The sequence below is a fragment of the Argopecten irradians genome, chromosome 7 (genome assembly GCF_041381155.1).
Source record: "Argopecten irradians isolate NY chromosome 7, Ai_NY, whole genome shotgun sequence".
Classification (NCBI taxonomy): domain Eukaryota; kingdom Metazoa; phylum Mollusca; class Bivalvia; order Pectinida; family Pectinidae; genus Argopecten; species Argopecten irradians.
The window spans coordinates 42,455,628-42,483,555 of NC_091140.1; the positions used below are offsets into that span (position 1 = coordinate 42,455,628).

Sequence of the window (27,928 nt, forward strand, 5' to 3'; positions counted from 1 at the left end):
ATTATTATTAATAGTTCGCTATTGACACGAGAAATAACAAACGTGGTTTTGTTTAAGCGTTTTACACAAGGCCTTCATCATAAAATAAATCTGACTATAAATAAAGATATCATTTTACGACACAAATATAATATATATATATATTAAATGTTCTGTATGCACTGTATGTAAATCAAAATCTGCCACATAATCGCTTTTGACAAGTAGGTACAACATTTAAAAGTTTACATAAGTTTTCACTGTCCTTATCTCACATTTTCAATCAGGAAGTAGTTGTACCTTTGAAAAGGAAGGTTAAATCTTAATGTAAAAGTAGTTTACTCTTATTTTACTCTCTTATCTCGTTTATATTGATCATTGCTTTGACACTGAATCTATATTTACATCATTGGGTTTTCCTAATGTTTTAGCTAAATCTTGCACTCGTAAGACCAAGTTGTCATTTGAAGTTTGTATTTAAATGTTGTTACACATATACTATACTGTACTGTTCACTCGACTAGCATGTATTAACACTGTGAAAGATAGCAGAAAGTTCAACAAATTTTAACAGGGCTTTGGCTGAGTTTCACTCCGACCAAATTGATTTAATTTTGAGAGGTGAGTAATATTTGGTATACGTTTCGATATGGGCCCGTCGCCATAAACATTTCACATAGAGTTTTTTTACTCAAGTCTATATAAAATCACAAACTTGAGTAAAACATGGTCTGAGAATGGTTTTATGGTGCCGGGCCTAGAACTTTATTTACAAGCTGCGATGGCCAACTGCGGTTAAGACTACTTTCAACAATTGTATGGCACTGTATATACATGTACAAGCATTAGAATACATTGTCCTCAAAATATTTGTAACAAGAGAGCAGAAAAAGTAACGGCCAGACCGGGATTCGAATCTGGGACCCTCCGAACACTAGCCGAGTGCTCTACCGACTGAGCTATCTGGTCACCAATCACAGATCTAGTCTAACCCCGCTACACTCCTCCCTCCTTTCTCGAAGTCTTCGCTCTCCAAGACATACGAGACCCTTCCAAACACTACCACCGTGGGTTTTTTTAGTTGGGCACCAATTTTGTAACAGAGAAGGCGATAATGTAGCGTCCAGACCGGAATTCGAACTCTGGGCCCTCCGAACACTAGCCGAGTGCTCTACCGACTGAGCTACCTGGTCACCGACGATCGACCCAGTCCAATCCCGCTACACTTCTCCCTCCTTTCTCGAAGTCTTCGCTCTCCAAGACATACGAGACCCTTCCAAACACTACCACCGTTGGTTTTTTAGTTGGGCACCAATTTTGTAACAGGGAAGGAGATAATGTAGGGTCCAGACCGGAATTCGAACCCTGGGCCCTCCGAACACTAGCCGAGTGCTCTACCGACTGAGTTACCTGGTCACCGATGATCGACCCAGTCCAATCTCTCTACATATTGATTGATTGGGTCTTTGTTTGACATCCTTTAAACATGAATTGGGTGGTTTATTATATATTTATATACACTTCCGTCGTTACATATTGCAGAGTTAGTTCCTTTGCGGTTAGGTATTACTATTGACTCGTATAGTGTTTTGTTTGTAAATTTTGGCAAGCAAAAATTGCATATTTTAGTTTTGCAAGGTCACAGGGTTCAAACTTCTGTCACCAAATAACCGTACCATTATGTTTACTAGTGTTTATAACATGAAGCAGGGCCGCTTGTTCGACCGGATTCGACTTAACAAAGGCATACATTTCGTTTGTGTTTTTTTAACCTTCTCAGACAAAGAGAGAGGGTTCGAGAAACCTGGATTGTGGGATGTTCTCACTCGTCATTTGACCAACATTACGAGGAGAGTTGGAATTTGTGGGGAGATTTTTAGCTCCCCACAGCGTTTTGTCGATTTTACTGACAATCTGGGGAGTTTTGTCAAACTTATCTCCCTTGAATGTTTTACGCTTGTTGTAAACGTACCACGGACCCAGATTAATCGTCCAGTATGTGACAGCAACGTCTCCACATCGTCTCCCCACAGTGCCATGTGCAATTTCTCACTGCACCGTGAAAATCCCTTCTGGGAATTCTGGGTAAGTAACTTTCGGAACACCGCGCGAAAATTGAAGTGAGAGATCATTAGGAGGTGATGTAGCAGAAGCTCACAGGCTAACCCAGATCAAGGTGAGAATACAGTTTTTTTTGCATGTGTCATCATGTCAGTTATTGATCATGGATACGTATAGTTTCATAGGATTCGTTTTTATTCATAGCCACGAAGGGTTAGCAATCGTACGACAGTTTGCAGAACCCGAAAATATTGTAGGTGTTGTTTATGACAATGGAACTCTGATACAATTCAAAGCTAGCATCGACTTTCGAGTTGTTAAGTTGGCTTTGTCCGATAGACTTATATTCCATGAAGTATTTGACTTCGCTACATCTAAAGTCAGACACTACATCTTTCTGCCAAAGAAAATGAAATATGAATCAGTCCATGTCTACGAAACATTTGAGGGGCCAATTTGCGAATATTTTTGAGTGGAATAATCAACATTGATTTTCGGTCGAAAATAGAGGAAGACTTGCAAAGTGAGTTTTTTTCTGTACAAAAATGTATATGTTTTAGATTTAAGGCTAATGTTGAAGTCCATGTTATAACAGGGGACGCACAAGTTTTGAAAAACACTTAAATTTGATTAACAAATAATTTAGCCTATATCTAAAAAAAACCCACTAAAAATGACATGGGGTCTTAAAAACATTTGAATTTTATTTCAGGCCTTTAAAAATCACTGAATTTCGGTAGATTTACACAGACAGATGTGCCCAAATTGTTTCAGATGGATTACAAAATTCTGTCAGGGGCATGTCTTGATTCACATGATGGTTAAAATTGAATAAATCTATTAACATATATGATATACATGAATATATGGGGGTGAACACAAATTAATGGTTTCCTAGGGTCCCAATACAGTAAACAACAGATGCAGATTTCAGTTAGGAACTTTTTCACTAACAAATGATCAATGCAATAAGGCTTCACTTGCCATGATTATATAAGTATTCACATGTACAGTTAATAAACCATAATGTAAAATCTTTAATTTGTTGGTTAAACCTTGGACCAATACTTTTAAAATTAATTCAGAAATTGGGTCTACATGTACAATTGTACATGTATGTATCATATGCTGGTTAGTGGTTACTTAATCTTTTATTGACAGTCAGTCAATCATTTGAACATATGCAATTGAAATTTAATAAACAAATTCATATTTAAGTTAGTTAAATTAGAACTCGGGAAAGCATGCCCCACAATGACCAAATCACACTACCAAATACAATTTTCTCTTGGCTCTTCCCTTCATTGTTCATTTAAATTTGAAATTGATTTCCAGTGTTCTGTTACCCTGTATTTCAAACTCTCACTCCCCACAATGCATAATATTCACACCAAAAATGTTCTCTCTCATTTTCTCTCACTCCCCACAATATTCCAATACTTGGAGAGCTCTGTTATTTCACACTCCCCACAATAATTCACACCACAAACTTTCTCTCATTGTCTCTCCCTCCCCACAATATTCCAATACTTGGGCAGCTAAAAAATCATTTGAATTCAAATGTTCTGTTATTTCACATTCCCGGCAATGATGCACACCACAAACTTTCTCTCTCTTTTTTCTCACTCCCCATAATATTCCAATACTTAGAGAGCTAAAAATGTCACACTCCCCACAATGATTCACACCACAAACTTTCTCTCTCATTTTTCTCACTCCCCACAATATTCCAATACTTGGAGAGCTCTGTTATTTCACACTCCCCACAATAATTCGCGCCACAAACTTTCTCTCTCATTTTCTCTCACTCCCCACAATATTCCAATACTTAGAGAGCTAAAAATGTCACACTCCCCACAATGATTCACACCACAAACTTTCTCTCTCATTTTTCTCACTCCCCACAATATTCCAATACTTAGAGAGCTAAAAAATAATTTGATTTCCAATGTTCTGTTATTTCACACTCCCCACAATGATTCACACCACAAACTTTCTCTCTCATTTTTCTCACTCCCCACAATATTCCAATACTTAGAGAGCTAAAAAATAATTTGATTTCCAATGTTCTGTTATTTCACACTCCCCACAATGATTCACTCCACAAACTTTCTCTCTCATTTTTCTCACTCCCCACAATATTACAATACTTGGAGAGCTAAAAAATAATTTGATTTCCAATGTTCTGTTATTTCACACTCCCCACAATGATTCACACCACAAACTTTCTCTCTCATTTTTCTCACTCCCCACAATATTACAATACTTGGAGAGCTAAAAAATAATTTGATTTCCAATGTTCTGGTATTTCACACTCCCCACAATGATTCACACCACAAACTTTCTCTCTCATAATTTCTCTCTCCCCCCTCAAAAAATGTTTGCTTTTTAATCTAGATCTTCTGTAATCACCCAAATTATTTAGCATGCATGTATATTGCGATAACTCTGGTAAACTGTAAATACCAAACAAACATCAAAGATATATGATACTTAGAGGTTAGAGGGGATTTGTAACTCTATTTGTTAGGAGACACATCACTGGCTTTTAAAAAAAAATAATACATCTTATGCATTTATAGTTAACAATATAACATGAGCAGCCAAAAATGATTTGGTTTTCGACAACAATTGGTTTGCTATCATTATGTGTTGCTGCATCATGTATCTTATATAAGCATTGGTTAAAATCATAAAGCATAGCTCGAGGTTGGGGATTATATTTCGGAAAATTAATACATGTAGTCATTAATTGGTATCAGATATCCGCCATTGGTCAAGTGTACTTCAACATGGAGATAGACATACCCATAGCAATTGCTTTATTTCTTGATGATTTTGAATTCAGTCAAGCCATATCCTTTTGCAATGACTTGCATATGGATGTGATTGATGTAGCAATTTTCACTTTTAATGCCATAGTATTTTTTTCAAACAATGAAATGACTGCATTTGAATCATTTTGCTTCTCAAATGATTTTGATGTAATATTCTATTTCTGCTAGTCAGAACAGTCTGGATGATGGTACCATGTATGTTGAAAATACTGAAGTCATTTAGCTAATCACAGGATTTGAATAGTGTGTACATGTATTATCAATCATAAACTTTTTCATGAAATCTTGGAAATGAAGAAATTAATGCCAAATGTCTCTTGACATTATGTTGAAATTCTGGTTTAATTGCTTGGGTGGAGACTGTCGCAGCCTTCATTTGTTTGTTTGGCTTATATTTATTTAGTTTGTAGATTTTCTTGTTTTAATCTTGTTTTCTTTTTTTAAATTTTGTAGCATATTGGTCGAAATGGGTAGACATGGAAAACAAAAAAGAAGAAAACTTGGTGAGTGCAATAAAATCAAGGACATTTTTATACAGGAACGCAAAGTCAACAAGGGCTAGCTTGTTGGACCTAGAGCTTTTTAAATGGAAACCAAACTACATGACCTGAATTGAAAATGTCTATTTATTATATATATATATATATATATATATGATTAACAACGAAATGTAAAATGAACATTTAATGAATAATCAAACTTTTTTTATAAAACATATATATAATGCAAGATATGGTCTAAGGTGGGGATACAAAACAAACTGCCATGATAAATGACAAATATAGGAAAAGAGGAGGAGGTGGGTGCTGACAAAAATTGAAAATTGCATTGATATGTAATTAGCTGACCTTGATCTGTGTCCATCTTGTGGCGAAATGGTTACTGCAGCAACACGCATTGGGTCACTAGGTCACAGAAGGTGATTACTACGCGTATGAAGGTTTCGACCCAATAACATCCTACCTACCCCTCGTCCTTACCCTAAGTAAATTTAAATAGCTTGATATCAAAAACAACTCTAATACATATTGACTTTTAGCACTAAAGGTTAAAACAAACTGCTTGCCCCAATGAAATACATTATAACTGAAATTTTAATTTTCTAATGTTAAGACAATATTATTAATAATTCTACATCAGTCTTGTTATTTCTGTTTTTCTTTAATCATGTTCCATTGCAGTCACTGGTGGACCTACATGTATATAATATATAGTATCCAAATCCTGTACATGTATCTAACTTTGCATGTGTATACAAAATGTTCCTGTCATTTCAAGTCTTCCATTTATAATTAACATCTTAATTCTGAATTGCTAAAATGTAGCTTGTTGGGAATTCATTACTGTATTTCAACCAGATTATACATGTATAGTTACCATGCAAGCATTTATGCATATTTACTAGGGCTGTAACGATATATCAATATATCGATAATATCGATTTTTTACCACGATACGTTTTGTATCGCGATACCTAAAATTCTGATTGAAATTGAGTAATCCCCCTTTTAGGTGCTCTTTCCTTAAACAGGAATTAAAATATGGCGACGAAAACATGAGCTACATGTACACATGTTCCTGTCATTTCAAGTCTTCCATTTATAATTAACATCTGAATTCTGAATTGCTAAAATGTAGCTTGTTGTGAATTGATTATTGTATTATACATGTATGGTTACCATGCAAGCATTTATACCAGTATGCATATTATTTACAATTTATTATGTGGCACATTTGAAGAAAGATTTATTGATTGTATGATTCCTTGTTATGGATCTGATTGTTGATTGTATGGTGCCAAATTATAAAACAGTCCAATTTCTTTAATATTTTACATATTTTTTTTAAAGAAGGCATAATATATAGCATTTATAACAATTTTAACATTGTCTTCATTATAAATTACAGGTAATAACAAGTGCTTAAATGAAGAAGATTTGTCAAGAAACAAGTAAGTCCTTGGTATAGGTTTATTTATAACTTATAATTAAGATGACTTGTTTTGAATTAAAGCTAATGGTGTAGGGCTTTGTGTGTAACTTAACATTTTTAAGAATTTCACACAAGTTGATTTTGGAAAAAAATTATCAAAATGAATATAAATTGTTGCTATAATAACTTTTACCATAAATCAATTAAAATCATGACAAAATAGAAAGTAATCAAGCTTGATTTTTATCCGTTCAGAATAAGAATGTCCATTAGAATTGACTGAGACATCTATACACAAAGATAGATAGTAAGAAATAACATATATACATGTACTTGTCAAAAAAGTGGGTCTAATATTCAGAAACATGCCATTACTTTTAATTGGTAAACTTCAGTAGGGGATGATAATGATATCCAATTGCAATCTTGTGGTATTTCTCACTTCCCACAGTTTGTCACGCCACAAACTGCAGCTGTCTCTTTTATTTTCTCTCACTCCCCACAATATTCCAATTACTCAGAGAGCTGAAAAATCATTTGATTTCCAATGTTCTGTTATTTCACACTCCCCACAATGATTCACACCACAAACTTTCCCTCTCATTTTCTCTCACTCCCCACAATATTCCAATACTTGGAGAGCTCTGTTGTTTCACAAATTCACACTGACTCCCCACAATAATTTTGCACCACAAACTTTCTCTCTCATTTTCTCTCCCTCCCCACAATATTCCAATACTTGGACAGCTAAAAAATCATTTGAATTCCAATGTTCTGTTATTTCACACTCCCGGCAATGATTCACACCACAAATTTTCTATCTCATTTTCTCTCACTCCCCACAATATTCCGATACTTGGAGAGCTAACAAATCATTTGATTTTTGCTGGTCTGTTAACTTATTTCACACTCCCGCAATGATTTGCAACACAAATTATCTCTTTTTCTCTCTCTCCCCACAAGTTGGTATTACTTTGGGTACTAGAAAATAAGTCAATTGAATTTCCAGTTTCTTTTTTATGATTTATTTCTTTTTCTCCAAATCTCCTCAATGTTCTAATGCAAATGTTCTCAAAACATGCCTGATCTCCTGTTGTTAATCCTCACAAATTTCCAACAAAGCACAACACTTATATTGTTACATCTGGTACTTAAGAAGCCAATTGTTTGATTTTATCATCAAGTTCTATTTGCAAAGTTTAGTTAGATTTGCTGGATGAAGGTTAAAATACACCTACACATTATTGATAAATTAAGGCAATAAATTCAGGTAGTCCAAAATAGGTACGAAAAACATGCTATGTCATATTTTTCAGTGACAAACACAGTTTTGAAGTTGCTAAAGGTGATGTGGTATGGGCAGAACTAGAAGGCTGCCCAAAGAACTTGCTGTGGCCATGTATGATGGAAGAAGATGGAATGGTGTACTGCAAGGCTGATGATCAACAGTAAGTTTATGATTCACTTTGATTAAAGTGTAATTTTGATTTAATGTTTAGGTCACCTGATCTTGCTCTTGTGCCCAGTTGCAATTTCTTTTTGTCCTTGCTTGGCCAGACTTCTTAGTTAATTGTTTTACATCCCACACACTGTTCAATTATGGCATATTTTGAGTGACCATAGATCCAAGTTGGCCAAAATATACCTGGTAACATTTTCAAAAATAAATTATTTAAGTCCATATCCACTACAAGTATTAATCAAAAGGTCTGAAAATTTCAGATGGCTAACATATGTAGGAAAAAAAAATGGAAATCTGAGCATTATCAAAGCAACAATGTATTGCAGACACATACTATACTATACTATACTATACTATACAGCTTCCATTTATATATAATTAAATATCTGTAAACTTCAGTTTGTCCTAATATATTGTATACATATATGTTGTTTGCTGAAGAGAATTTCATTTTGTATCGACAGATTTTCTGCAAAGTCTTTAGTCCAAATGAGCAAAGAAAATTTTGAAGATTACAGAAGAAAAGGATCAGGTAATAACTTCAAAACAGCATGATGTGCAATATACTGTCTGCACAGTCTGAGAGGCTGGTTCACCAACCTTTAGGATCAACCATCTAAATATGTTAAAAAATGTTAAATGATGTTTTTAGCTCACCTGGCCCGAAGGGCCGGTGAGCTTATGTCATGGCCCGTCGTCCGTCCGTCCGTCTGTCCGTCAACATTTCCTTTAAATAGCTACTAGTCATAGAGTTCTGCATGGATTATAACCAAATTTGGCCACAAACATCCTTGGGGGAAGGGGAACAGAACTTGTATAAATTTTGGCTCTGACCCCCCGGGGGCAGGAGGGGCGGGGCCCAATAAGGGAAATAGAGGTAAAGCCTATAAATCGCTACTTGTCCTAGAGTTCTGCATGGATTGTAACCAAATTTAGCCACAAACATCCTTGGGGGAAGGGGAACAGAACTTGTATAAATTTTGGCACTGACCCCCCCTGGGGCAGGAGGGGCGGGGCCCAATAGGGGAAATAGAGTTAAATCCTATAAATCGCTACTTGTCCTAGAGTTCTGCATGGATTGTAACCAAATTTGGCCACAAACATCCTTGGGGGTAGTGGAACAGAACTTGTATAAATTTTGGCTCTGACCCCCGGGGGCAGGAGGGGCGGGGCCCAATAAGGGAAATAGAGGTAAATCCTTTAAATCGCTACTAGTCATAAAGTTCTGCATGGAATGTAACCAAATTTGGCCACAAACATCCATGGGGGAAGGAGAACAGAACTTGTAGAAATTTTGGCTCTGACCCCCGGGGGGCAGGAGGGGTGGCGCCCAATAGGGGAATTAGAGGTAAATATTCAAATTCCTTCAGAAAAGAAACAATGAACCTGTATTTAGAACATTACTTGGCATTACAAACCAGGTGAGCGATACAGGCCCTCTGGGCCTCTTGTTTTACATATGTTTCTATACTTATATTGACATGTGAGTGTCAAAAGAATTAGTTACTCATCTTTTACTCCTCTTTTTCTTTTGTGTAAACCTAAATGTATGTCATGTGGCAATGGTGTTACTATTAGTTTGGAATTTAGTAAGCTGTACCATTTATACTCTTTGTCTCTTTTTGGACAGATCTCCTTCTGAAGAAGAAACTCAAGAATTTATTCTTGGCTTTTATATATGATTGTGAATGGGTTATCGGTGAGTTTTCTAAGGTTTCTATAATTTTGGTATTCATTATAATAGTAATCTTTTTAAATTATTGAGCATCATTAAATATTATGTTTTGTGTATTGTACACATGTGCACAAACAGGCATTGTCTTTTTGAGGCATATATTTATTATATCGGATGAATGAGAATTTTTTCAGTACTTGGCTAAGGTGCATAATTATATTATATTTGATTAATTTGCAGAAATACTCAATGATAATCTTGGACCTCAGAAAACATCATTAGTCAGAATGGAGAAAGAACCCAACAACAGCCAGCCATGCATCACAGAACCTGACAACAGTCAGTCATGCTTCATAGAACCTGACAACGGCCAGTCATGCTCCACAGAACCCGACAACAGTCAGTCATGCTTCATAGAACCTGACAACAGCCATTCATGCTCCACAGAACCTGACAATAGCAAGCCATGCATCACAGAACCTACCAACAGCCAGCCATGCATCACAGTACCTGTTAACAACCAGTCATGCTTCATAGAACCTGACAACAGCCAGTCATGCTCCACAGAACCTGACAACAGCCATCCATGCATCACAGAACCTGACAACAGCCAGTCATGCTTCATAGAACCTGACAACAGCCAGCCATGCATTACAGAACCTGACAACAGCAAGTCATGCTTCAAAGAACCTGACAACAACAGCCAGTCATGCTCCACAGAACCTGACAATAGCCAGCCATGCATCACAGAACCTGCCAACAGCCAGCCATGCATCACAGAACCTGCCAACAACCAGTCATGCTTCATAGAACCTGACAACAGCCAGTCATGCTCCACAGAACCTGACAACAGCCATCCATGCATCACAGAACCTGACAACAGCCAGTCATGCTTCATAGAACCTGACAACAGCCAGCCATGCATTACAGAACCTGACAACAGCAAGTCATGCTTCAAAGAACCTGACAACAACAGCCAGTCATGCTTCATAGAAGCTGACAACAGCCAGTCATGCTCCACAGAACCTGACAATAGCCAGTTATGCTCCATAGAACCTGACAACAGCCAGCCATGCATTACAGAACCTGACAACAGCAAGTCATGCTTCAAAGAACCTGACAACAACAGCCAGTCATGCTTCATAGAACCTGATAACTGCCAGTCATGCTCCACAGAACCTGCCAACAGCCAGTCATGCTTCATAGAACCTGACAACAGCCAGTCATGCTCCACAGAACCTGACAATAGCCAGTCATGCATCACAGAACCTGCCAACAGCCAGTCATGCTCCACAGAACCTAACAACAGCCAGTTATGCTTCATAGAACCTGACAACAGCCAGCCATGCATTACAGAACCTGACAACAGCAAGTCATGCTTCATAGAACCTGACAACAACAGCCAGTCATGCTCCACAGAACCTGACAACGGCCAGTCATGCATTGCAGAACCTGAAAACAAACAGTCATGTGTGACAGAACCTGAAAACAAACAACCATGTGTCGCAGAACCTGACATCAGCCAGTCATATGTCACGGAACCTGACATCAGACAGTCATTATTTGTAGATTGTGGCAACAAGCAGTCATCCTTATCTAAACCTGACAACTACCGGTCATTATTTGTAGATTATGACAACCAGTCTTCCGTTGCAGAACGTGACAGCAATCAGTCACCCTGCGAAGAACTTGATAGTAATTGGTCATCCTTCATAGAACTTGACAACCACCAGTTATTCACAGAATATGACAACCAGTCATCATTCAAGGAACCTGAAAACTATGAGTCTTTATTCATAGAACATGACAACAACCAGTCGTCATTTACAGAACATAACAAGGGGTCATCGGCAACAAGATATAGCAATAACAACCAGTCATCGGTTACAGAACATAACGAGGGGTTATCGGCGACAAGATATAGCAACAACCACCAGTCGTCTGTTACAGAACAAAACATGCGATATAGCAATAACAACCAGTCATCGGTTACAGAACATAACGAGGGGTTATCGGCGACAAGATATAGCAACAACCACCAGTCGTCTGTTACAGAACAAAACATGCGATCATCCGCCACAGAAGCTGACAACAACCAGTCAGCAGCCACAGAACATTACAAGTTGTCAGTTACAGAACATAACAAGGGGTCATCCACCACAGAACCTGATCAGTCATCAGTCTCGTCAACCAGCAAGGAAATCCAGAACGATTCAGGTACATAGTAGGGTACATAATTGAGTAAAAATTAAATTGTTTAAAGTTTGAGTCAAATTAAGGTCAAGTATTAGCTCAAGGGTCTAGGCAAGAGGATTAAATAGAAGTTCACTATCATTTGGAAAAAGAGTGCTTACAACAGCCTGAAGGTCCTGTCATAAGTCAGACTCTTGTGTGGTGGCTTTAGGTGACGTCTTTTGCAATTAACATTTTTTTTTATTTATAATACCACTAAATTCATATTGAGTACAGTGTATTATATATATTTTCAGGTTTCGTTTATCCAGTTACCCATAGAAGAGGAGAAAAACGAATCTATGACAAGCGTCATTGTTGTTATTTCTGTGGGGACACATTTAGTAAAATATCGGAACATATTGAAAATAAACATTCAAATGAAAGAGAGGTGGCAAAACTTCTTTCCAAAGCCAAAAATGGACAGGCCAGAGCTAATGAGTGGAAAAGGATAAGAAACCTTGGAGATTTCCATTATAACTTAAAGGTGCTGTCAGAGAGGAAAGGTTCACTGATAGTGGATAGGCGACCAAAAGAGAAAAAAGCATTTGAGGATTTTCTGCCTTGTACACACTGTTTAGGCTTTTACCTAAAAGATGAGTTGTGGCGCCACTCTAAAATCTGTCCCTTGAAATCTGAACAAACAGGAACAAGCAAAGGACGAGTATACACGTCATCTCAACTTCTGCTTGAGAGTGCTAAATTATCCCCAGGTATAGATGAGGATTTCATAAAAGTCGTATCCGGTATGAAAAAAGATGAAGTCTTGGAATGTATCAAAACTGACAACAGTCTAAGAATGCTTGGGTCTTCTATGATTAAAAAAGTGGGGATTTCTAGGATTGCCAATGTGAGACAGAAATTGCGGGAACTAGGGAGATTGTTGCTGGAAATCAGAAAAATCACAGAGAGAACAGCAAGCTTTCAAGACATATTGACCCCACAGAACTTTGACACGGTCGTCCGGGGTGTTCAGAACATCACCAAACACCCAGAAGGCGGGGATGAATGTCTGACAGAAAGAGGTTGTCCCAAATATGACAAGCCTACCCTGGCCCTAAAACTAGGTCACTCTTTGAAAAAAATAGCAGAGATGAAAAGGGGTTCAGCTATCCGTAATGGAAATGAAATTGACAGAAAGGAAGCAGAAAATTATATCATCTTACACGAAACTGAATGGAGTGAGAAAATAAGCAGCCATGCCACACAGAGTTCCAGGGAGCGATCATTTAATGAACCACAGCTCCTTCCATTGACTGAAGATGTTGTGACCCTCAGAAAGTATTTGATAGATGAACAGCTTAAATTAGGAGAGGAACTTCAACAGAATCCATCGTTAACTCTATGGAGAAAACTGGCAATGTGTGTGTTGAGTAGAGTGACAATTTTTAACAAAAGAAGAGGAGGGGAAACAGGACAGATGTTGCTCTCAACATATCTAAACAGAAAAACAAATTGGAAAGAAGCTGGAAACCTGGAATTGTTTGAAACCCTTCAGCCACTTGAGAAAAAATTGATGGAAAGGTTAGTTCACCAACTGGCTCTTAATTTGCAATTATTCTTATGAAAAGTGTAAGTTGTTATGCGGTATTGAATTTATTAATTTCCTTGAAAAGTTAGTCCCAGTGAAATATTCAGCAGCTCAAGTACGAGATCTAGAACCATAATGAATATTAAATGCACCGTCAAAATTTGCTATCCCTGGATTAATCTGTATGGGATCTATAGTCAGGATAGTAATTATTGTTTAATATTAAAAAATCAGATGCCATAATGCAGCTGATCTTTTTAATTTCTGACACATGCCAATGCTATAATTGGCACTAATTACGATGTTGCTGAATGCGGTACAGGTATATGTTTACGCATTCCATGAAAAGCATGTTGAAATTTATGATACAGATTGCAGATAGTGGAGATCGTTGGGAAGAGAAACAGGAAGGTACCAGTTTTGCTTACAAAAGATATGAGAGATGCCATCGACATCCTTGTTGCAAAGAGATCAGACACGTTAGCCAACAACAGGTACCTTTTTGCAGCCCCAACCACTGAAAACGGGTACTTGAAAGGCTGGGATGCTCTGAAGTTCACTACAGCAAATGCAAACCTAGTGAGACCTGATCTGATAACTACAACCAATATGAGAAAATATGTCGCCACTGTTTCTCAGGTGATTTTCATGATTTTTCATTAATACATGATTTTAGATAAGATGTGTTGCACAAAGATCACTTTAGTCTTAACAATCATGAAAATATGATTTTAAAGCTTGTATGTATTAATTAACATCAGGAAATACAGAATGAATGATATATATATATATATATGGTTGGAGGGTTTGATTTTAATATGGCGTTAATGGAATTATGTCTGAATTTATGAAAAGTGACAAATGCTGTATTTTGAAGACATGATAACATTTGTAATGTGGTAATACAGTGTATAGAAATTATACCGATATATTTTGTCCCTTTAAGGTCTTGTATTACCAGGTGATCGTTACAGACCCATGAGCCGTTCGTTATAGTTGTTATGTAGCTACAATCATTTCTTTTTTTGAAATTGAAAGGTAATGGATCTTAATGTCAACACAGACTAGGAGTGGCTGGCTAATCACATGGGCCACAGTATATCTGTGCACAAGAACTATTACAGACTGCAAGAACAAACTTTGGAGCTCGCAAAAGTAAGCAAATTGCTTATAGCAACAGATGAAGGGCAGGCTCACAGGTGTGCTGGTAAATCACTGGATGAAATACGCCTTGAAGGTAAATATCTTAATACAGAATCTGATTCTTTTCTGAAAAACATAATATATATAATTTGGACACATATTTTTGGTATTACAGGTACCTGATATTTATGTTGCAATTGTTTAGTTAAATAAGTATAACACTATGGATTTTAAACATGTGTCAATAGCTCTTTATTAACATATTGATTCTTTGTCCAGATATTCCAAATGCAGTTTTGGAGGCTGAACCTGATGCTGATGATGTTGTTCCTGAATCGTCTTTGGAGGCTGAACCTAATGCTGATGATTTTGTTCCTGAATCGACGAATGCTGATGAAGAAGGATACCAGGATAGTGATGATTCAGAAGATGTTAACATTGGTAACTTATTACTCCCATAAAAAAAATTAGGTTTTTAATTTGGTTTTGTTTTAAAACATCTTCTATTGTAATAAGATCTATGCAATATTCATACTTAATATATTGAATTGCACAATTTAAACATACTTCATCTCATCAGAGCATTAGTGAGACTTGCCAAAGCACAAAATTGCCATTATTTTGGAAATGATCTGAAAGTTAATAACAGTTTTACTAGCCCACTACCCTCAGATGGTACAGCTTATTTTCAAGTTATAATTTGATATTTTCATAGTCATCATTCTTTATCCACTGTTTCTGTTCTGCTGTTCTCTGTCCACAAAGTTTTGACAATTGAATTTTGTTCTTAAGCTCTAAAAGTGTGATTTATTCCGAAGATTAACTGAAATGATTCTGACTTGGTCTCAAAACATTTAGCACTTATTTTGATTTTTGAAATTTCAGAGACTTCAAGTGAAAATTCAAAATCAAGGAAGCAGCCTAAAAGAGTCCCTTGGAGTAAAGAAGATACAGAAATCTTAAAACGGATCTTCAACCCCGTTATAATTTGCAATAAACCTCCTACTAAAAATGAAGTGTTACTAGGTGTAAGGAAAAACACCTGTGTCAAAACTATGTTTGAAGCCAGAGGCTGGAAGTCCATCAAATACTACGTATGGAATCTCACACAGCAATATCACAAAAGAAAGGATAAACTTCTGCAAACTTCATCTTTGCAGAACTAATTCTGTTCTCCGTCATTATATTTCTTGGTTGATCATCAAACAATATGCTGCTGTGAATGTTTAATTTACTTTGATCACTTAGACGTGACAGACTGAAAAACATTTTATATTATTCCATTTTGAGGAGACAAGGTTTACACTTTTAATACCTCTCAATAAGAAGATACTTTTATGATTTTGTTACTCATGCAATGAGCTTTTATTTTACTAATATTTTTTTATTCCATTGAAACACATATGCCGGGATATTGAATCAGGCTCTGTCTGTTGGTGAGTCAGTCTGAGATGCTTTATCAGGCTATACAACTGCAAAACTGTTTGATTCAACTTTCCAAACCTTTTTGTATACATAACGTTAGTGTCCTAGTTGGGCCTTTTTGATTTTTTTGTTACCTTGGAAACAAATTAAAAAAAAAAACCATGCACACAAAATGACGGTTTCCTTTCCTTTCCGGGATTCAACAGCAAAACCATTTGATTCAACTTTCCGAAACTTGTTAAGTTTGATATTGCCGTAGTTGTGCCTTTTGGTAATCTGGGGGATTAAGCAATGCATTGTGACTTATTGTTGGCATTTAGAATGTGTTAAATATTCAAGCATGCTTTTAAATTCATGCAGTATTTTGTAAGTATTGAATTAGTGTCATTATACTAAGAATAATAAGTGAAAACTATTCTTCATGCAAATGTACAGTATTTTGCTCAAAAAGAAAGGTAGGATGAAAGTTAGTAACATACTATGTTAGGAAAAATGCTCTGCTGGTGAGCAATATAACAAATAAGGATAATTTTGATGCTATAAAATGCATTGTTAATGTTAAAAAATATCAGATCTGTAACACTAAATGTGTGATTTATGATAATGTTTTGTTTGGTAGGTACCTTTCAAAGTAACGCTTATGGTTTACATTTGATTTGAATCGTTAATTAATTGCTAAAAATCAGGCATTGATTGCATTAGTGCTCATTTATAGACTGTTCAAATCGCTTTTCGTCGTTTTGTTAATCCCCGGTAAGTCGTCTGTTTAATAATTTATAGCTATGCTATTTCTCAAAAAGTTCTGAACGGATCTCCTCCCAACTTATGTGATGTTTTAGTTGTGCTGTATAGATTTTGAGCCTGATCTGAAATCAAATATGGCCGGCAGGCGACCATCTCTATTATCGCTATTTCTTGAAAATTACTGGATGGATTTTAACCACACTTAAGACAAGTTTTTTTTGGGTCGTACAATGAAGTTGTGCTGTATTGAATTTGATCCCATTCTGGAATTCAATGTGACCAACAGGTGGCCATCTTGAATTTGAACTATTGCTATTTCTTGAATCTGGCAGAACTATTAATTGATTTCCACAAATGTAATATATTTGTCCATTAATGATGTATTAATGGCTTGTCTACTTTCTATAATTTAGCCTCAGGTATAGCAATTTTCAAAAATCTTTATCTTCATAGTTCACTAGCAACCACAAAAACTAAAGTTTATGCACAACAATTTTTTTATTACAAACAGTATTCAATTCTGAGAAAAGGAATGAAATTGTCTCATTCTGTCTCTGTCAACAATAAGTCAATAAATCATTTTTTTCATTTGCTCTTTCATTTAAAAGTTTCAGCAGCATAATTGTGCACAATTATCTGTGTAATACCTACAATCCATCCATGTTTCTTATGGTTGGGAATCCAATTGAAAATGACGTTATAGTCAGGGAAAAGTGAGAGGGACAATTTGTGGAATTGCTCATTGTGGGGAGTGATCATGAAATAATTACAAAAGATTGTTTATGAGATGGTTATAGCTCTCAAAGTATTGGAGCATTGTGAAGTGAGTGAGAGTAAAAATTGTGACAATCTATGGTCAGTAGTTATATTTGAATCTATGGTCAGTAGTTATATTTGAAACCAATTTATTTTCTGCTCCTAAAATAAGGCAATCTTGTGAGGAGTGAGAGAATATTTGTGGGATGACTCATTGTGGGAAGTTAGAAATAGGTTGAAAATTGATGAAAGATTTTTTAATCTGAAATGAGTGTGGAATAATTTGTGATTTGGATTATTATGAGTGAGAAATATCAGAGCATTGTAAATCTAATACCGGTAGTGCATGATTATTGTAATCTTTGGTTAAAGGATAGGAATACTAAGTGAACTGAGAAAATTTTACAGAAGAAAAGGTCCCAGTTCTATGAGTGTGATTTTTTTTAATTACCAACACTTGTTCCAAAGGCTTGTTACCAAACAAGCAGATGCTCTATGGAATTTCTGTATCCTTAATACCTTGATTGCTTCATATTTTTCTCTAGAGAAAATCTCCATAAGGCCTTTTGTGTGAATATGGAGGATGATTGCAATGTATGTTAATTATGTCATTTTCTGACATAATATTATTGGTAATTTGATATGCTTGAATTCCTGTTCCATTTCTGTTTTTCGACAAACCAGACTTTGTATGTTAAATGGTCATTGTTTGGTCAGTGTTTCTTTCATTTGTCTTAGTTGTGAAGTCATCTGAACTAATGGAGTAATTATCATGATTTCATCGAAATTTTACACTGTTAGATATTTCAAATTTTTCGTCCATAGATGATGCTTTTTAAATGCACATCAAAAGACAACAAGTTGTACTATGGTACTCGGTCCATCAGTCCATTCTTTCAGTGTGAACTTTTGTTCATCCAGACATCTCCACTTACAGTTTTAATAAGATTTTTTTTTAAACTTTCTAGGCTAAATCAACACGACATAATCTTGTGATTTGCTGTTCAAAAACCTTTGATTCATCCACATTTGGATTAGTTATCAGCCTTTGTTGGTTTCATAATCTTAATATTTGTCCAGAGATATTTTCCAACAGTTTACATCCGATCTTTTTAGGAGTATTTGTAGGCATTGCCTCCATATAAACTAACAATTTTCTGCTATGGTATTGGTATGACAATACACTCGTAAATGGATGAGTCATTATAGACTTAATTGTCATGACTTGAAGTTTGATTTATTTCTAGAATAACACTTTTGATTTGACTACTGGTCACAAGTAAGACCATATCATGAGAAAAAATGAAAGGTCAAAAGTAGTGGTGTGTGTGTGGGGACTGTTTTAATTGCCGACACTCACTCCAAGCATAATGATATACCATCTCATAAGTGTGTCATTACCTTACTTTTATTTTTTTTGTATATTAATGAGTTAATGCCCCTTGTATTTTATTACATGATTATATAATTTGATACTTGGACATTGACACAATATGGTAAAGAATGGGAGAATATTGTTCCACCCTGTGGTACCCTTTATATGCATCAAATGGAGGATATGTCACATAGCAAAATATTTCCAGTGTGACCTTCATACTCCGGAAGACATGTGAAATGGTGTGATTGCATTTAGATAGAGGACTTTCATGGTAGCATTCATCAAGGAACAGGGCACAGGTTGGTCTGAATTTGTCTCGCACAAATAATTCGGTGAACAAATTTTACTGCAGACATATACCCGGTATCTATGATATTAATGTCCTTTATAAGAGTACATGTACTTGTTTCAGATTTAATGTATTCAATTTTTTTTTTATAATTTAGTCAATGCACAAGAAAGCTCATTAATGAATACATGTATCCTCATTTTGTTGAATAAATATTCTAATTTGCCCAGATTATGCGTGTTGTATTATCAGCCCACATGGCACGAAGTGCCAGTGAGCTTATGGTATGGTGCAGGAAAAAGTCGTCCGTCGTCTGTCCGTCAGTCAACTTTCATCTTCTTTTAGAAAACTACAAGCAACTGAGAACTGATATTTGGCCAGGAAGTATATTGGGAAGAGTACATTAAAGTTTCCTCATATCAATGACCTTGACCTATTTTCAAGGTCACAGGGGTCAAATATGTTAAAAAGTTCAATCTTCTCAAATTCTAGAAGGCCCAGAGGGCTGATATTTTGCCAGCAGGTACCTAGAGCAGAGTCTTAAAAAGTTTCCTCTTATAAATGACCTTGATCTAATTTCAAGGTCACTGGCAAATTCAATAAAATATCATTTCTGAATCTTCTTTTCAAGTTCTAAAAGACCCAGGGCACTCATCTTTGGCCAAAAGGTTCCTGCTATGGAGTGCTATGAAGTTTCCTTATATAAATGACCTTTGTTTATTTTCAAGGTCACAGGGCTCAAATATGTCAAAAACTTCAACAATCTTCTTCTCAAGTTCCAGAAGACCCAGATGCCTGATATTTTGCTAGCAGGTACCTAGAGCAGAGTGTTAAAAAGTGTCCTCATGTAAATGACCTTGACCTTTTTTCAAGGTCACAGGGGTCAAATAAGTCAAAAGTGTCAACAATCTTCTCAAATCCCAGAAGACCCAGAGACCTGATATTTTGCCAGCAGGTACCTAGAGCAGTGTTAACAAGTTTCCTCATACTAATGACCTTGACCTATTTTCAAGGTCGCAGGGGTCAAATATGTTAAAAACTTCAACAATCTTCTTCTCAAGATCCAGAAGACCCAGAGGCCTGATATTTTGTCAGAATGTACCTAGCTAGGGTAGAATGCTATAAAGTTTTCTTATATGAATAACCTTGACCTATTTTGAAAGTCATAGGGCTCAAATATGTGAAAACATTCAAGAATCTTCTCAAGCTCTGGAAGGCTCAGCGGCCTGATATTTTGCCAGCAGGTACATATAGAGCACAGTGATTTAAGGTTTCCTCGTATAAATGACCTTGACCTATTTACAATGTTTGTTTGATTTAGCAAAGCATTGTGCAAAACCCTATACCATGATTAACTAATGCATTAAGAAATTGCTTCCATTACATATTGTGTATACCATTGTCTAAATATCACTTAAAATTTGCGGCCAACATGAAAATTCTAAATGGTAATTTTGCTATAATTTCCAAGTGGCCATGTGAGCGATACAGGCCCTCTGGCCTCTTGTTTCCTATTACTATAGTACATACGATGTGACATTTAAAATGAATAAATTCTGTAAATACCAACAAAAAATATAGTTGTATACATGTGTAGAAACCATCGACTGCGGAACACTTGGGTGTAAGGATACTTTGCTACTTTCTTCTTGGGCGAAGAATCGGAGCAATACTATTATTGAAAACTTGGAACGCACTCTTCTTTGTGTTGGAGGCTCTAAAACAATACTCCTTTATTGCTGTTTGTCGAAGCGGAAATGTATGTCAAATTAAGCGTATACAACATGGCTGATTATAACTTTACAGACGAACAATATTCAGATTTTTAGTCTGAACGACTTCTACCATATCTTTCAATTTTAGCAACGGAACTCTTCTTGTCATAAACCTGCACTTCAAGGAGTTTGATCCAATTTGACAAAAAGCATGGTTTACTTTCACAATCGTTCTATCCCCCTGGACTATGTCTTAGCAAAACTGAAGGCCATTCAGGAGAAAAACCCGACTGATCACAGGCATACAAAGATTTCTTAAAAGATTACAAAAGGGTGGCGCCCAATTTCAAAACAAACACCGTAATTCAATCAACCAATTTCCTTTGGTGTACATGAAAAGCCTAAACTACCCCCTCTCATCTTTTTCTGTGACAAAATCCATGGATGGATAGAACAATGGTGAAAGTAACCCCGGGAGATCGAGGATGCATAAATTGTGGAAAAGCAAGAGAGGGAGAAAACAAATAGCATTAATGATGTCTCCCTGAATCCCTGGGGCTTATAAAATTATACTCTTTCTGCAGAAATTACAGGATTTACTTCTAATTAATCCAGGTTTGAATGAAGGGAAACAACTGTATACAAATGCCATGTTTACATCTTTAAAAGGATACCCCTTTTGGACGAATGATGGGATTTTGTCCAAATTCAGAAATACTGAATGAGCGATATGCCTCTTGTTCTTCATTCCATGGGCTTAGAAAAATTGTGACTAAGCTCAATATAGCCCCATTACAAAATGCTAACACTATAGTTTTTATGTAGATATAGTCAAATTTAATTAATATTCGTAAAGTAATAGAGTCAAGCATTTTTGTAATCCTTCAGCTGTTTCTGCCAAGAACACATTATCATCTGAATGCATCTTAAACGTCCACAAAACATTCCTTAAGTAACATTGTGGGGGTTGTTACTTGTATTTTCTTTGTCAATGATGTATGTGATGTTAAAATTAATGTCTAAGTTGCCACAAGTGTTTTTATTTGTAAACATATAATGTCTTGTATCAGAATGTTTCCTGGTATGGTGCCCGTTGTTTACACCAGTAATGCTTGATTTTATGCAATCATGCATATATACTATTTCTAATTATAAAACAAATTAATGAGATAAACTGACTTTACATATAGCTTCTTTTCTGATCCATACATTTTAGCTTTTCTTCTGAAAATGCAACATATTTGAATAGAAATATATTACTATGACTTATTGTGAGTATCCCAATCATTCGCAGTCTATGCAAAGCGTACTGTATTTGTATTCTTGTAAACATAATGAGCAAGAACAACCCACAACCCATGCATTGCTGATCCCCTCTCTCTCAAACATTCCTCCTTATTCTTTCTCTCATTTAGAAGGATTCCGAATATTTCCCCATAATAACATGTGAGAATTTGATGCTCCCCGCTACGTATTTTGTTTTTTATTACCAACAGTTTATAAACAATACCATAATAAAATGTGAGTTCACATTAATGGAGATACGAATCAGCTGTCTGCTTCATAATTTTTTTCTGAATGGTCATTTAAAGGGTCTCCTCACAACGAAGGTGTTTTTACCAACTCCCCCAAAACAACCTTTGGTGGGAATTCTCTCATAGAGAGAGAGAGAGAGAGAGAGAGAGAGAGAGGAGAGACAGGAGAGAGAGAGAGAGAGAGAGAGAAAGGGGGAGAAGGAGAGAGAGAGATTAAAATAAACGGCTATACGGTAATTTCGTGTCTTCATTATTTTAGCAATATTGACGAATACATAAATTTGCGATCAAGGGTTTTAAATCTGGTTAGTGCATTCTATACAATCATTCGCATATGATTTCGCTTCCGAGCGCTTTCGCAAAATAACGCAAAAATGCTTATCTCGTAAAAATAATAATTCAACAAGAAAATCACACACTTCTTCACACAACCTTAAATATACAGGCTAACCAAGAGCTTTCGATGGTTACTGTCCATCTTGGCAACTTTTTTGACGCCAGGAGGCGTGAACAGTAATTAATCCCTACATATTTGGAATGTTTAAGAAACTTAGGAAAGAGCTGATCATTGGTGATTCGTATTTCAACTATTTCTCTACGAAGACAGAGTACAACGTATGTATTAAATAAAAGGTGATATTTGGTATTAACATATTTTATTGCCATAAGGACCAATGATATTAGGCACAAGTTCTATGCCTTATAATAGACCGTTCCAAATAAATAAAAGGGTAATTATTATTTTTTAAGCAAGAGAGAGAGCCGCATAAATACTCGGCTTTACGGTAATTCCGTGTCTTCATTATTTTATATATATTCCTTCATACATAAGATCGCGATCAAGGTCTTCAAATTACATAAGAGCGTTTCTATACAAATATTAGCATTTTATTTTGCATCCGAGCTCTCTCGCAAAATAACGCGAAAATGCTTACCTCGTAAAAATGATAATAGAACACAAACATGAAAACTTCTTCACACAACCTTAAATATCCGGGCTTACCAAGAGCTTTTGATAGCTACGTATCCATCTAGGTGGTGTTATCACTAAGTAATCCTAACATATTAGGAATGCTAATTCAAATAAGATCTAAATTGGGTTTTTTTCAGGTTCGCAAAAGACAGATAGTCCATTGATCATGGATTCTTTGTGTGGCAAACTGTTGACGGCAACAGCCATTCTACCATTTTCTGCCGGAAATTACCGAAGACGGCCGAATGGATGCCATTATTATGACTGTATTATATCGTCTCGAGTTCTGATTCTGATTTTCTGTGCGTTGGTCATAGGATTCACCATCAGCCGAGGTTTGCCGAAACACGCAGAGATCCGACTAGTATTGACCCTTGGGCTTCTGCTAGTCTTACTGATTTCAGCAATAGCCATCTTCCTATTCCTGGGATGCCAAGTTAAGCGGCATGGATTCGAGAGCGTTGTTGCAGCTGAAAGGAAAACCAATTCGTGGAAACTTCAAGTCGTATTTCTGTGGATTTTCGGTTTATCTTCTGGGTTATATTGTGCTTTGTTCGTTGGAAAGCAATTTGAATGTTTGAACACTGGTGGCGGGTTATATTGGAATCTTTTGTTGATTTTCAACATCGTTCTTATCATCAGTGTATTTGGAGACATTATTTTCATGTCATATTTCTCACCATACAAACTTAAACACAGAACTTCCATCAACAACGCACTGACGTTTCTTTTTGGTGCCAACGTGACTGTCATCTTATACGTTTACCTTATTGGAAGTACAATCCAGTATTTTAAAGAAACAACCAAAAATACCTTGTTTAAGTCCTGCCTAGAAGATAACAGTACAGTAACCAAGATATTTAACACATTGCAACATTATTTGAGTCCAACTTTCGTTGAGTTCACTCTAATGTCATGTACTATACTTCTTGATATTTGGCCGACCAAACAAAATGCCCAGTCTGATTCTGCATCTATCCCAGACATAAATCTGAACGATGAAACCCAACCTCTTCTGGTTAACATGACGAACCCGGATCATCAGAATGCTAACAACAAAACGCTTTGCCAGATGGTTACCTATGCTTTCAGTATAGCTATCGGACTTGGCCTCATTATGTGCTACGCTGTGCTTGCTTTTGGCGTAGGTGACCTGGAGGAAATGCAGTATGCCGCTTATATATATGAACTAACGTTAAAAGGTCTGATGATCCTTGCAATATTTGTTGGATTCTTTTGTTTGTTACATTATTGCACTCCCGACGATTCATCCAAAGGTTTAAAGCCTGCTGATTATGTTTACCTCTTCTCAGCGTTCGGAGTATTCATGAGTCACATCTGTGTGGCGATAGGTGCTGATGAAACTGCGGATCCAACTGCAAACATTAGGTTTACCAATAATATCATCAGTTTCTTCCACGATTATCTTCAAGTTGTGTTTCTGCTGTATTCGAACCGTTGCCGGAAGACCACCCTTCGCTCCCACGTCCATCTGCTTGAGTCGGTACTGATTTTTATCATGATAAGTAACTTTGTTCTTTGGTTCATAGATAGTTTTTTCTTATCTGAATATCCCAATACGCGACAACTTCCGAAAAACGATTTTACAAAGAAATTGTTGGGCGCAGTGGTTGACATACTTCTGCCAGTATCCGTATTCTTCCGATTCACGTCATTCTTGGAATATTACACGACATATGAAAAATTTAACCCTTAGGCTTGCATCTCTTTTTAACATTCGATGAGGGGAATGTTTTTCATTTAATGTACTGAAAACCAATTTATTGTCGAAGCGAAGGAATTTTTAAAACTTCTTTTAGCGATAATTTTAATTCGCGATCGAGAAAAATCTTGTTCTACTTTACCAATTCATGTATTTGAAACATTTTCGTGACGATATATTTCCACGATTTCCTATTTCCCGCGAAATATTGGATTTTTTTTCTTGTACGCGAAAGTCAGTTTTTTTACTGTAGGTATACGTATTAGGAATTTTATGCTTGCTCCACATAGAACTCAAAGACAATATGAATTGAAATGGCCATCTTATAAAGATGACAATTTATCATTAAGATCAATCATATTATTATATTCTTCAAAATTAACCATTTGGAATTACAACTTTTGCAAAATATATCACCACCGTTTACATCCTATGGTAGGGATTCCACAGTTCAAAACTTTTTTATTCAAGAGAATTACAAGGAAGTTCTACAGAATTACACACTCTGGCAAATACACCGAGATCAACTAATATAATTATGTAATATACAAAAAGATAACAAAATGGGTTGATTAAGTGTGGGCTTAAAATGTCTATAAATCGCCAAGTTTAAACAAAAAGTTGCACAAAGCTGCGGGACAAAATGGCGCTGCTGAAAGTCTTTTTCTCTCATCTGGCTAAAAAATAACCAGCCAATCAGCGAGCAGCTAATCGGGCTACTGAAGGGGCCCCCACAGGATATGGAGGTCCCAAAAAGGAGTAAAAGGAAAATGTATAAAAATATTTAAAATAGCTGTGTCGCTGCATAAAATAAGCTATGCATATAGCTTGCTTTTATATATCCACCAGAACTCATATGGGGAGTTATGGATGTGACTTCAAAGAGACCTCTGAAATTCAGGTATTTTACAGCTAGTCTTCTATTGTTGAGAGTGAGGTTCCTGATTAAGACTATTGATTTGCCTCTTCTAATACAACTGGTTTTTTTTTTTAATTTTGCATGCCAATGCTAGGATATGTAAAACAACGGAGCAGAGAAACAGCAGTATTTAGTTCAAGACTAATGACTGTTTAGTATCCACTTTGTCATTTGAGAATGAGCCCTCAATATGTTTATAATAGTATACTGTGTACTGTATGTAAGCTATATGCACTGTACAAGTTCTTGTTTTCATGCTCTATGCACATTTAGATGCATACGTCACTTTACAATCGCTTATAGCACTCACTATACAAATATGCGAAATGAAATTGTAGGCTACAATTTGGCTTCATGGATTTACTATATGTATTTATTTCGCTGCACTGTACATGTAAATACATGTGTAATGAATTTTGCAGTATTGACAAAATTCATTTGAGCTTTTATTTGTTCATGTAAAATTAAAACCTATGCATTGTAAGTATTGTTATTTTCAAAATGCTGATGACTTTTGATGGTGAGTTACATATTAAAAGTTCTTCTTCTTCTTGGTACGTTTAACTTTAAAGATGTTCCATCGCCGACAGAGCATAAACAATATTCATCATTCGAATAATAACTGTTATTTAATTATGTAAATGTATGTCTAATTAACACGAATATAATATATAATAATGAATATTCCTTTTTGGTACATTCACAATCAGTACTTCATTACATATAGAGCATAGTGTCTTGGATTTGTTTTTCGGGACGGAATTAATTATTTTTAATATTTTCATCTTGATGTAAAATAAAAAAGCTCAAACGTTTCAATGAAAGTGATATTTGTAGTGTGTAGTCAGTATTTTGTGTTACTGATAAAAATTAGTAAAATCTATCCATCTCCTTTGAAAATATTTTACATTTTTATCATATACGCCCAATATTATACGTGTAAATACAAAGAGGACCGTCAATTGCAGAACATTTTTCAGTTGTTCTCCCACTTTTGAAGCAAGCGTTAAATGGTGATGTGTTTCTTTTTTAATAATTGTGCTTTAGATAATGCCTCTGTTCGTCTGCATATGTAAGAATAGTGACTGATAGAAATGAAACACTGTACTAGACTTTTATATTTCACATTGAAAATTAATAATAAGACTTTTCAGCAGATTTCTATACTAGATTATCTCCCCCTAGATTGAGACTTAAACTCAGACATGTGGTAAGACAAAAATCGGAAGCCACATTTTAGTGATTTTCTATATTCTAGAGTCTGGTGAACAGTCTAATAATAGGGTCGCCGATGAAGATATCTGATTATTTTATAAAATAAAAGAATTATAAACATTAAACTATTATTATTTCAATCTTTTTATCACCTGTATCATGAAGCCAACCCTGGAAGAATTACCATACAATCAACATTATTGATTTATAGATGGAACTGATATATATATCGGGAAAGGGAAACGGAGGCGGCGGCCGAGTTGTTAAAGTTTCACTAGTCCATCACCATTGGGTAGTGGATTCAAAAAATAATTTTAGGGCAGTTGCTTGGTACGAACTGTTATCGGGGTACTATGTTTCTTATCCGCTTCCACAATTTGGCACATCTTTTTAATGTCCCTAGC

General features: G+C 35.9%; 3 protein-coding genes across 3 annotated transcripts; all 3 read left to right on the forward strand.

Moving 5' to 3' along the window:
- Positions 1 to 428: 428 nt before the first annotated feature.
- On the forward strand, positions 429 to 27,206 carry LOC138328504 (uncharacterized). Its single transcript, XM_069275338.1, has 2 exons — positions 429 to 600; positions 23,805 to 27,206. The coding sequence occupies exon 2, from the start codon at positions 23,834 to 23,836 to the stop codon at positions 25,382 to 25,384; it is 1,551 nt and encodes a 516-aa protein (XP_069131439.1). The 5' UTR covers positions 429 to 600; positions 23,805 to 23,833; the 3' UTR covers positions 25,385 to 27,206.
- LOC138327235 (spermidine/spermine N(1)-acetyltransferase-like protein 1) lies at positions 1,764 to 11,948 on the forward strand. The gene is made up of 8 exons (XM_069273216.1): positions 1,764 to 2,155; positions 5,331 to 5,380; positions 6,786 to 6,828; positions 8,126 to 8,257; positions 8,736 to 8,803; positions 9,902 to 9,970; positions 10,187 to 11,906; positions 11,942 to 11,948. Exons 2-8 carry the CDS (start codon positions 5,344 to 5,346, stop codon positions 11,946 to 11,948), a joined length of 2,076 nt encoding a protein of 691 aa, XP_069129317.1. The 5' UTR covers positions 1,764 to 2,155; positions 5,331 to 5,343.
- LOC138328500 (uncharacterized) lies at positions 11,915 to 20,203 on the forward strand. Its single transcript, XM_069275335.1, is given in 6 exon segments — positions 11,915 to 12,163; positions 12,436 to 13,702; positions 14,081 to 14,348; positions 14,748 to 14,946; positions 15,132 to 15,293; positions 15,738 to 20,203. Coding segments are annotated over 6 exon segments (2,331 nt in total). The 5' UTR covers positions 11,915 to 12,009; the 3' UTR covers positions 16,019 to 20,203.
- Positions 27,207 to 27,928: the final 722 nt, after the last annotated feature.

What these genes read in the sequence shown, in the direction of transcription:
- LOC138327235 (XM_069273216.1), top strand. Translation starts at nt 5,344, where the DNA reads ATGGGTAGACATGGAAAACAAAAAAGAAGAAAACTTG. An exon ending in ACAAAAAAGAAGAAAACTTG is followed by an intron (nt 5,381 to 6,785) that starts GTGAGTGCAATA and finishes TATAAATTACAG; the next exon opens with GTAATAACAAGTGCTTAAAT. An exon ending in TGATTGTGAATGGGTTATCG is followed by an intron (nt 9,971 to 10,186) that starts GTGAGTTTTCTA and finishes ATTAATTTGCAG; the next exon opens with AAATACTCAATGATAATCTT.
- LOC138328504 (XM_069275338.1), top strand. Translation starts at nt 23,834, where the DNA reads ATGGATTCTTTGTGTGGCAAACTGTTGACGGCAACAGCCATTCTACCA.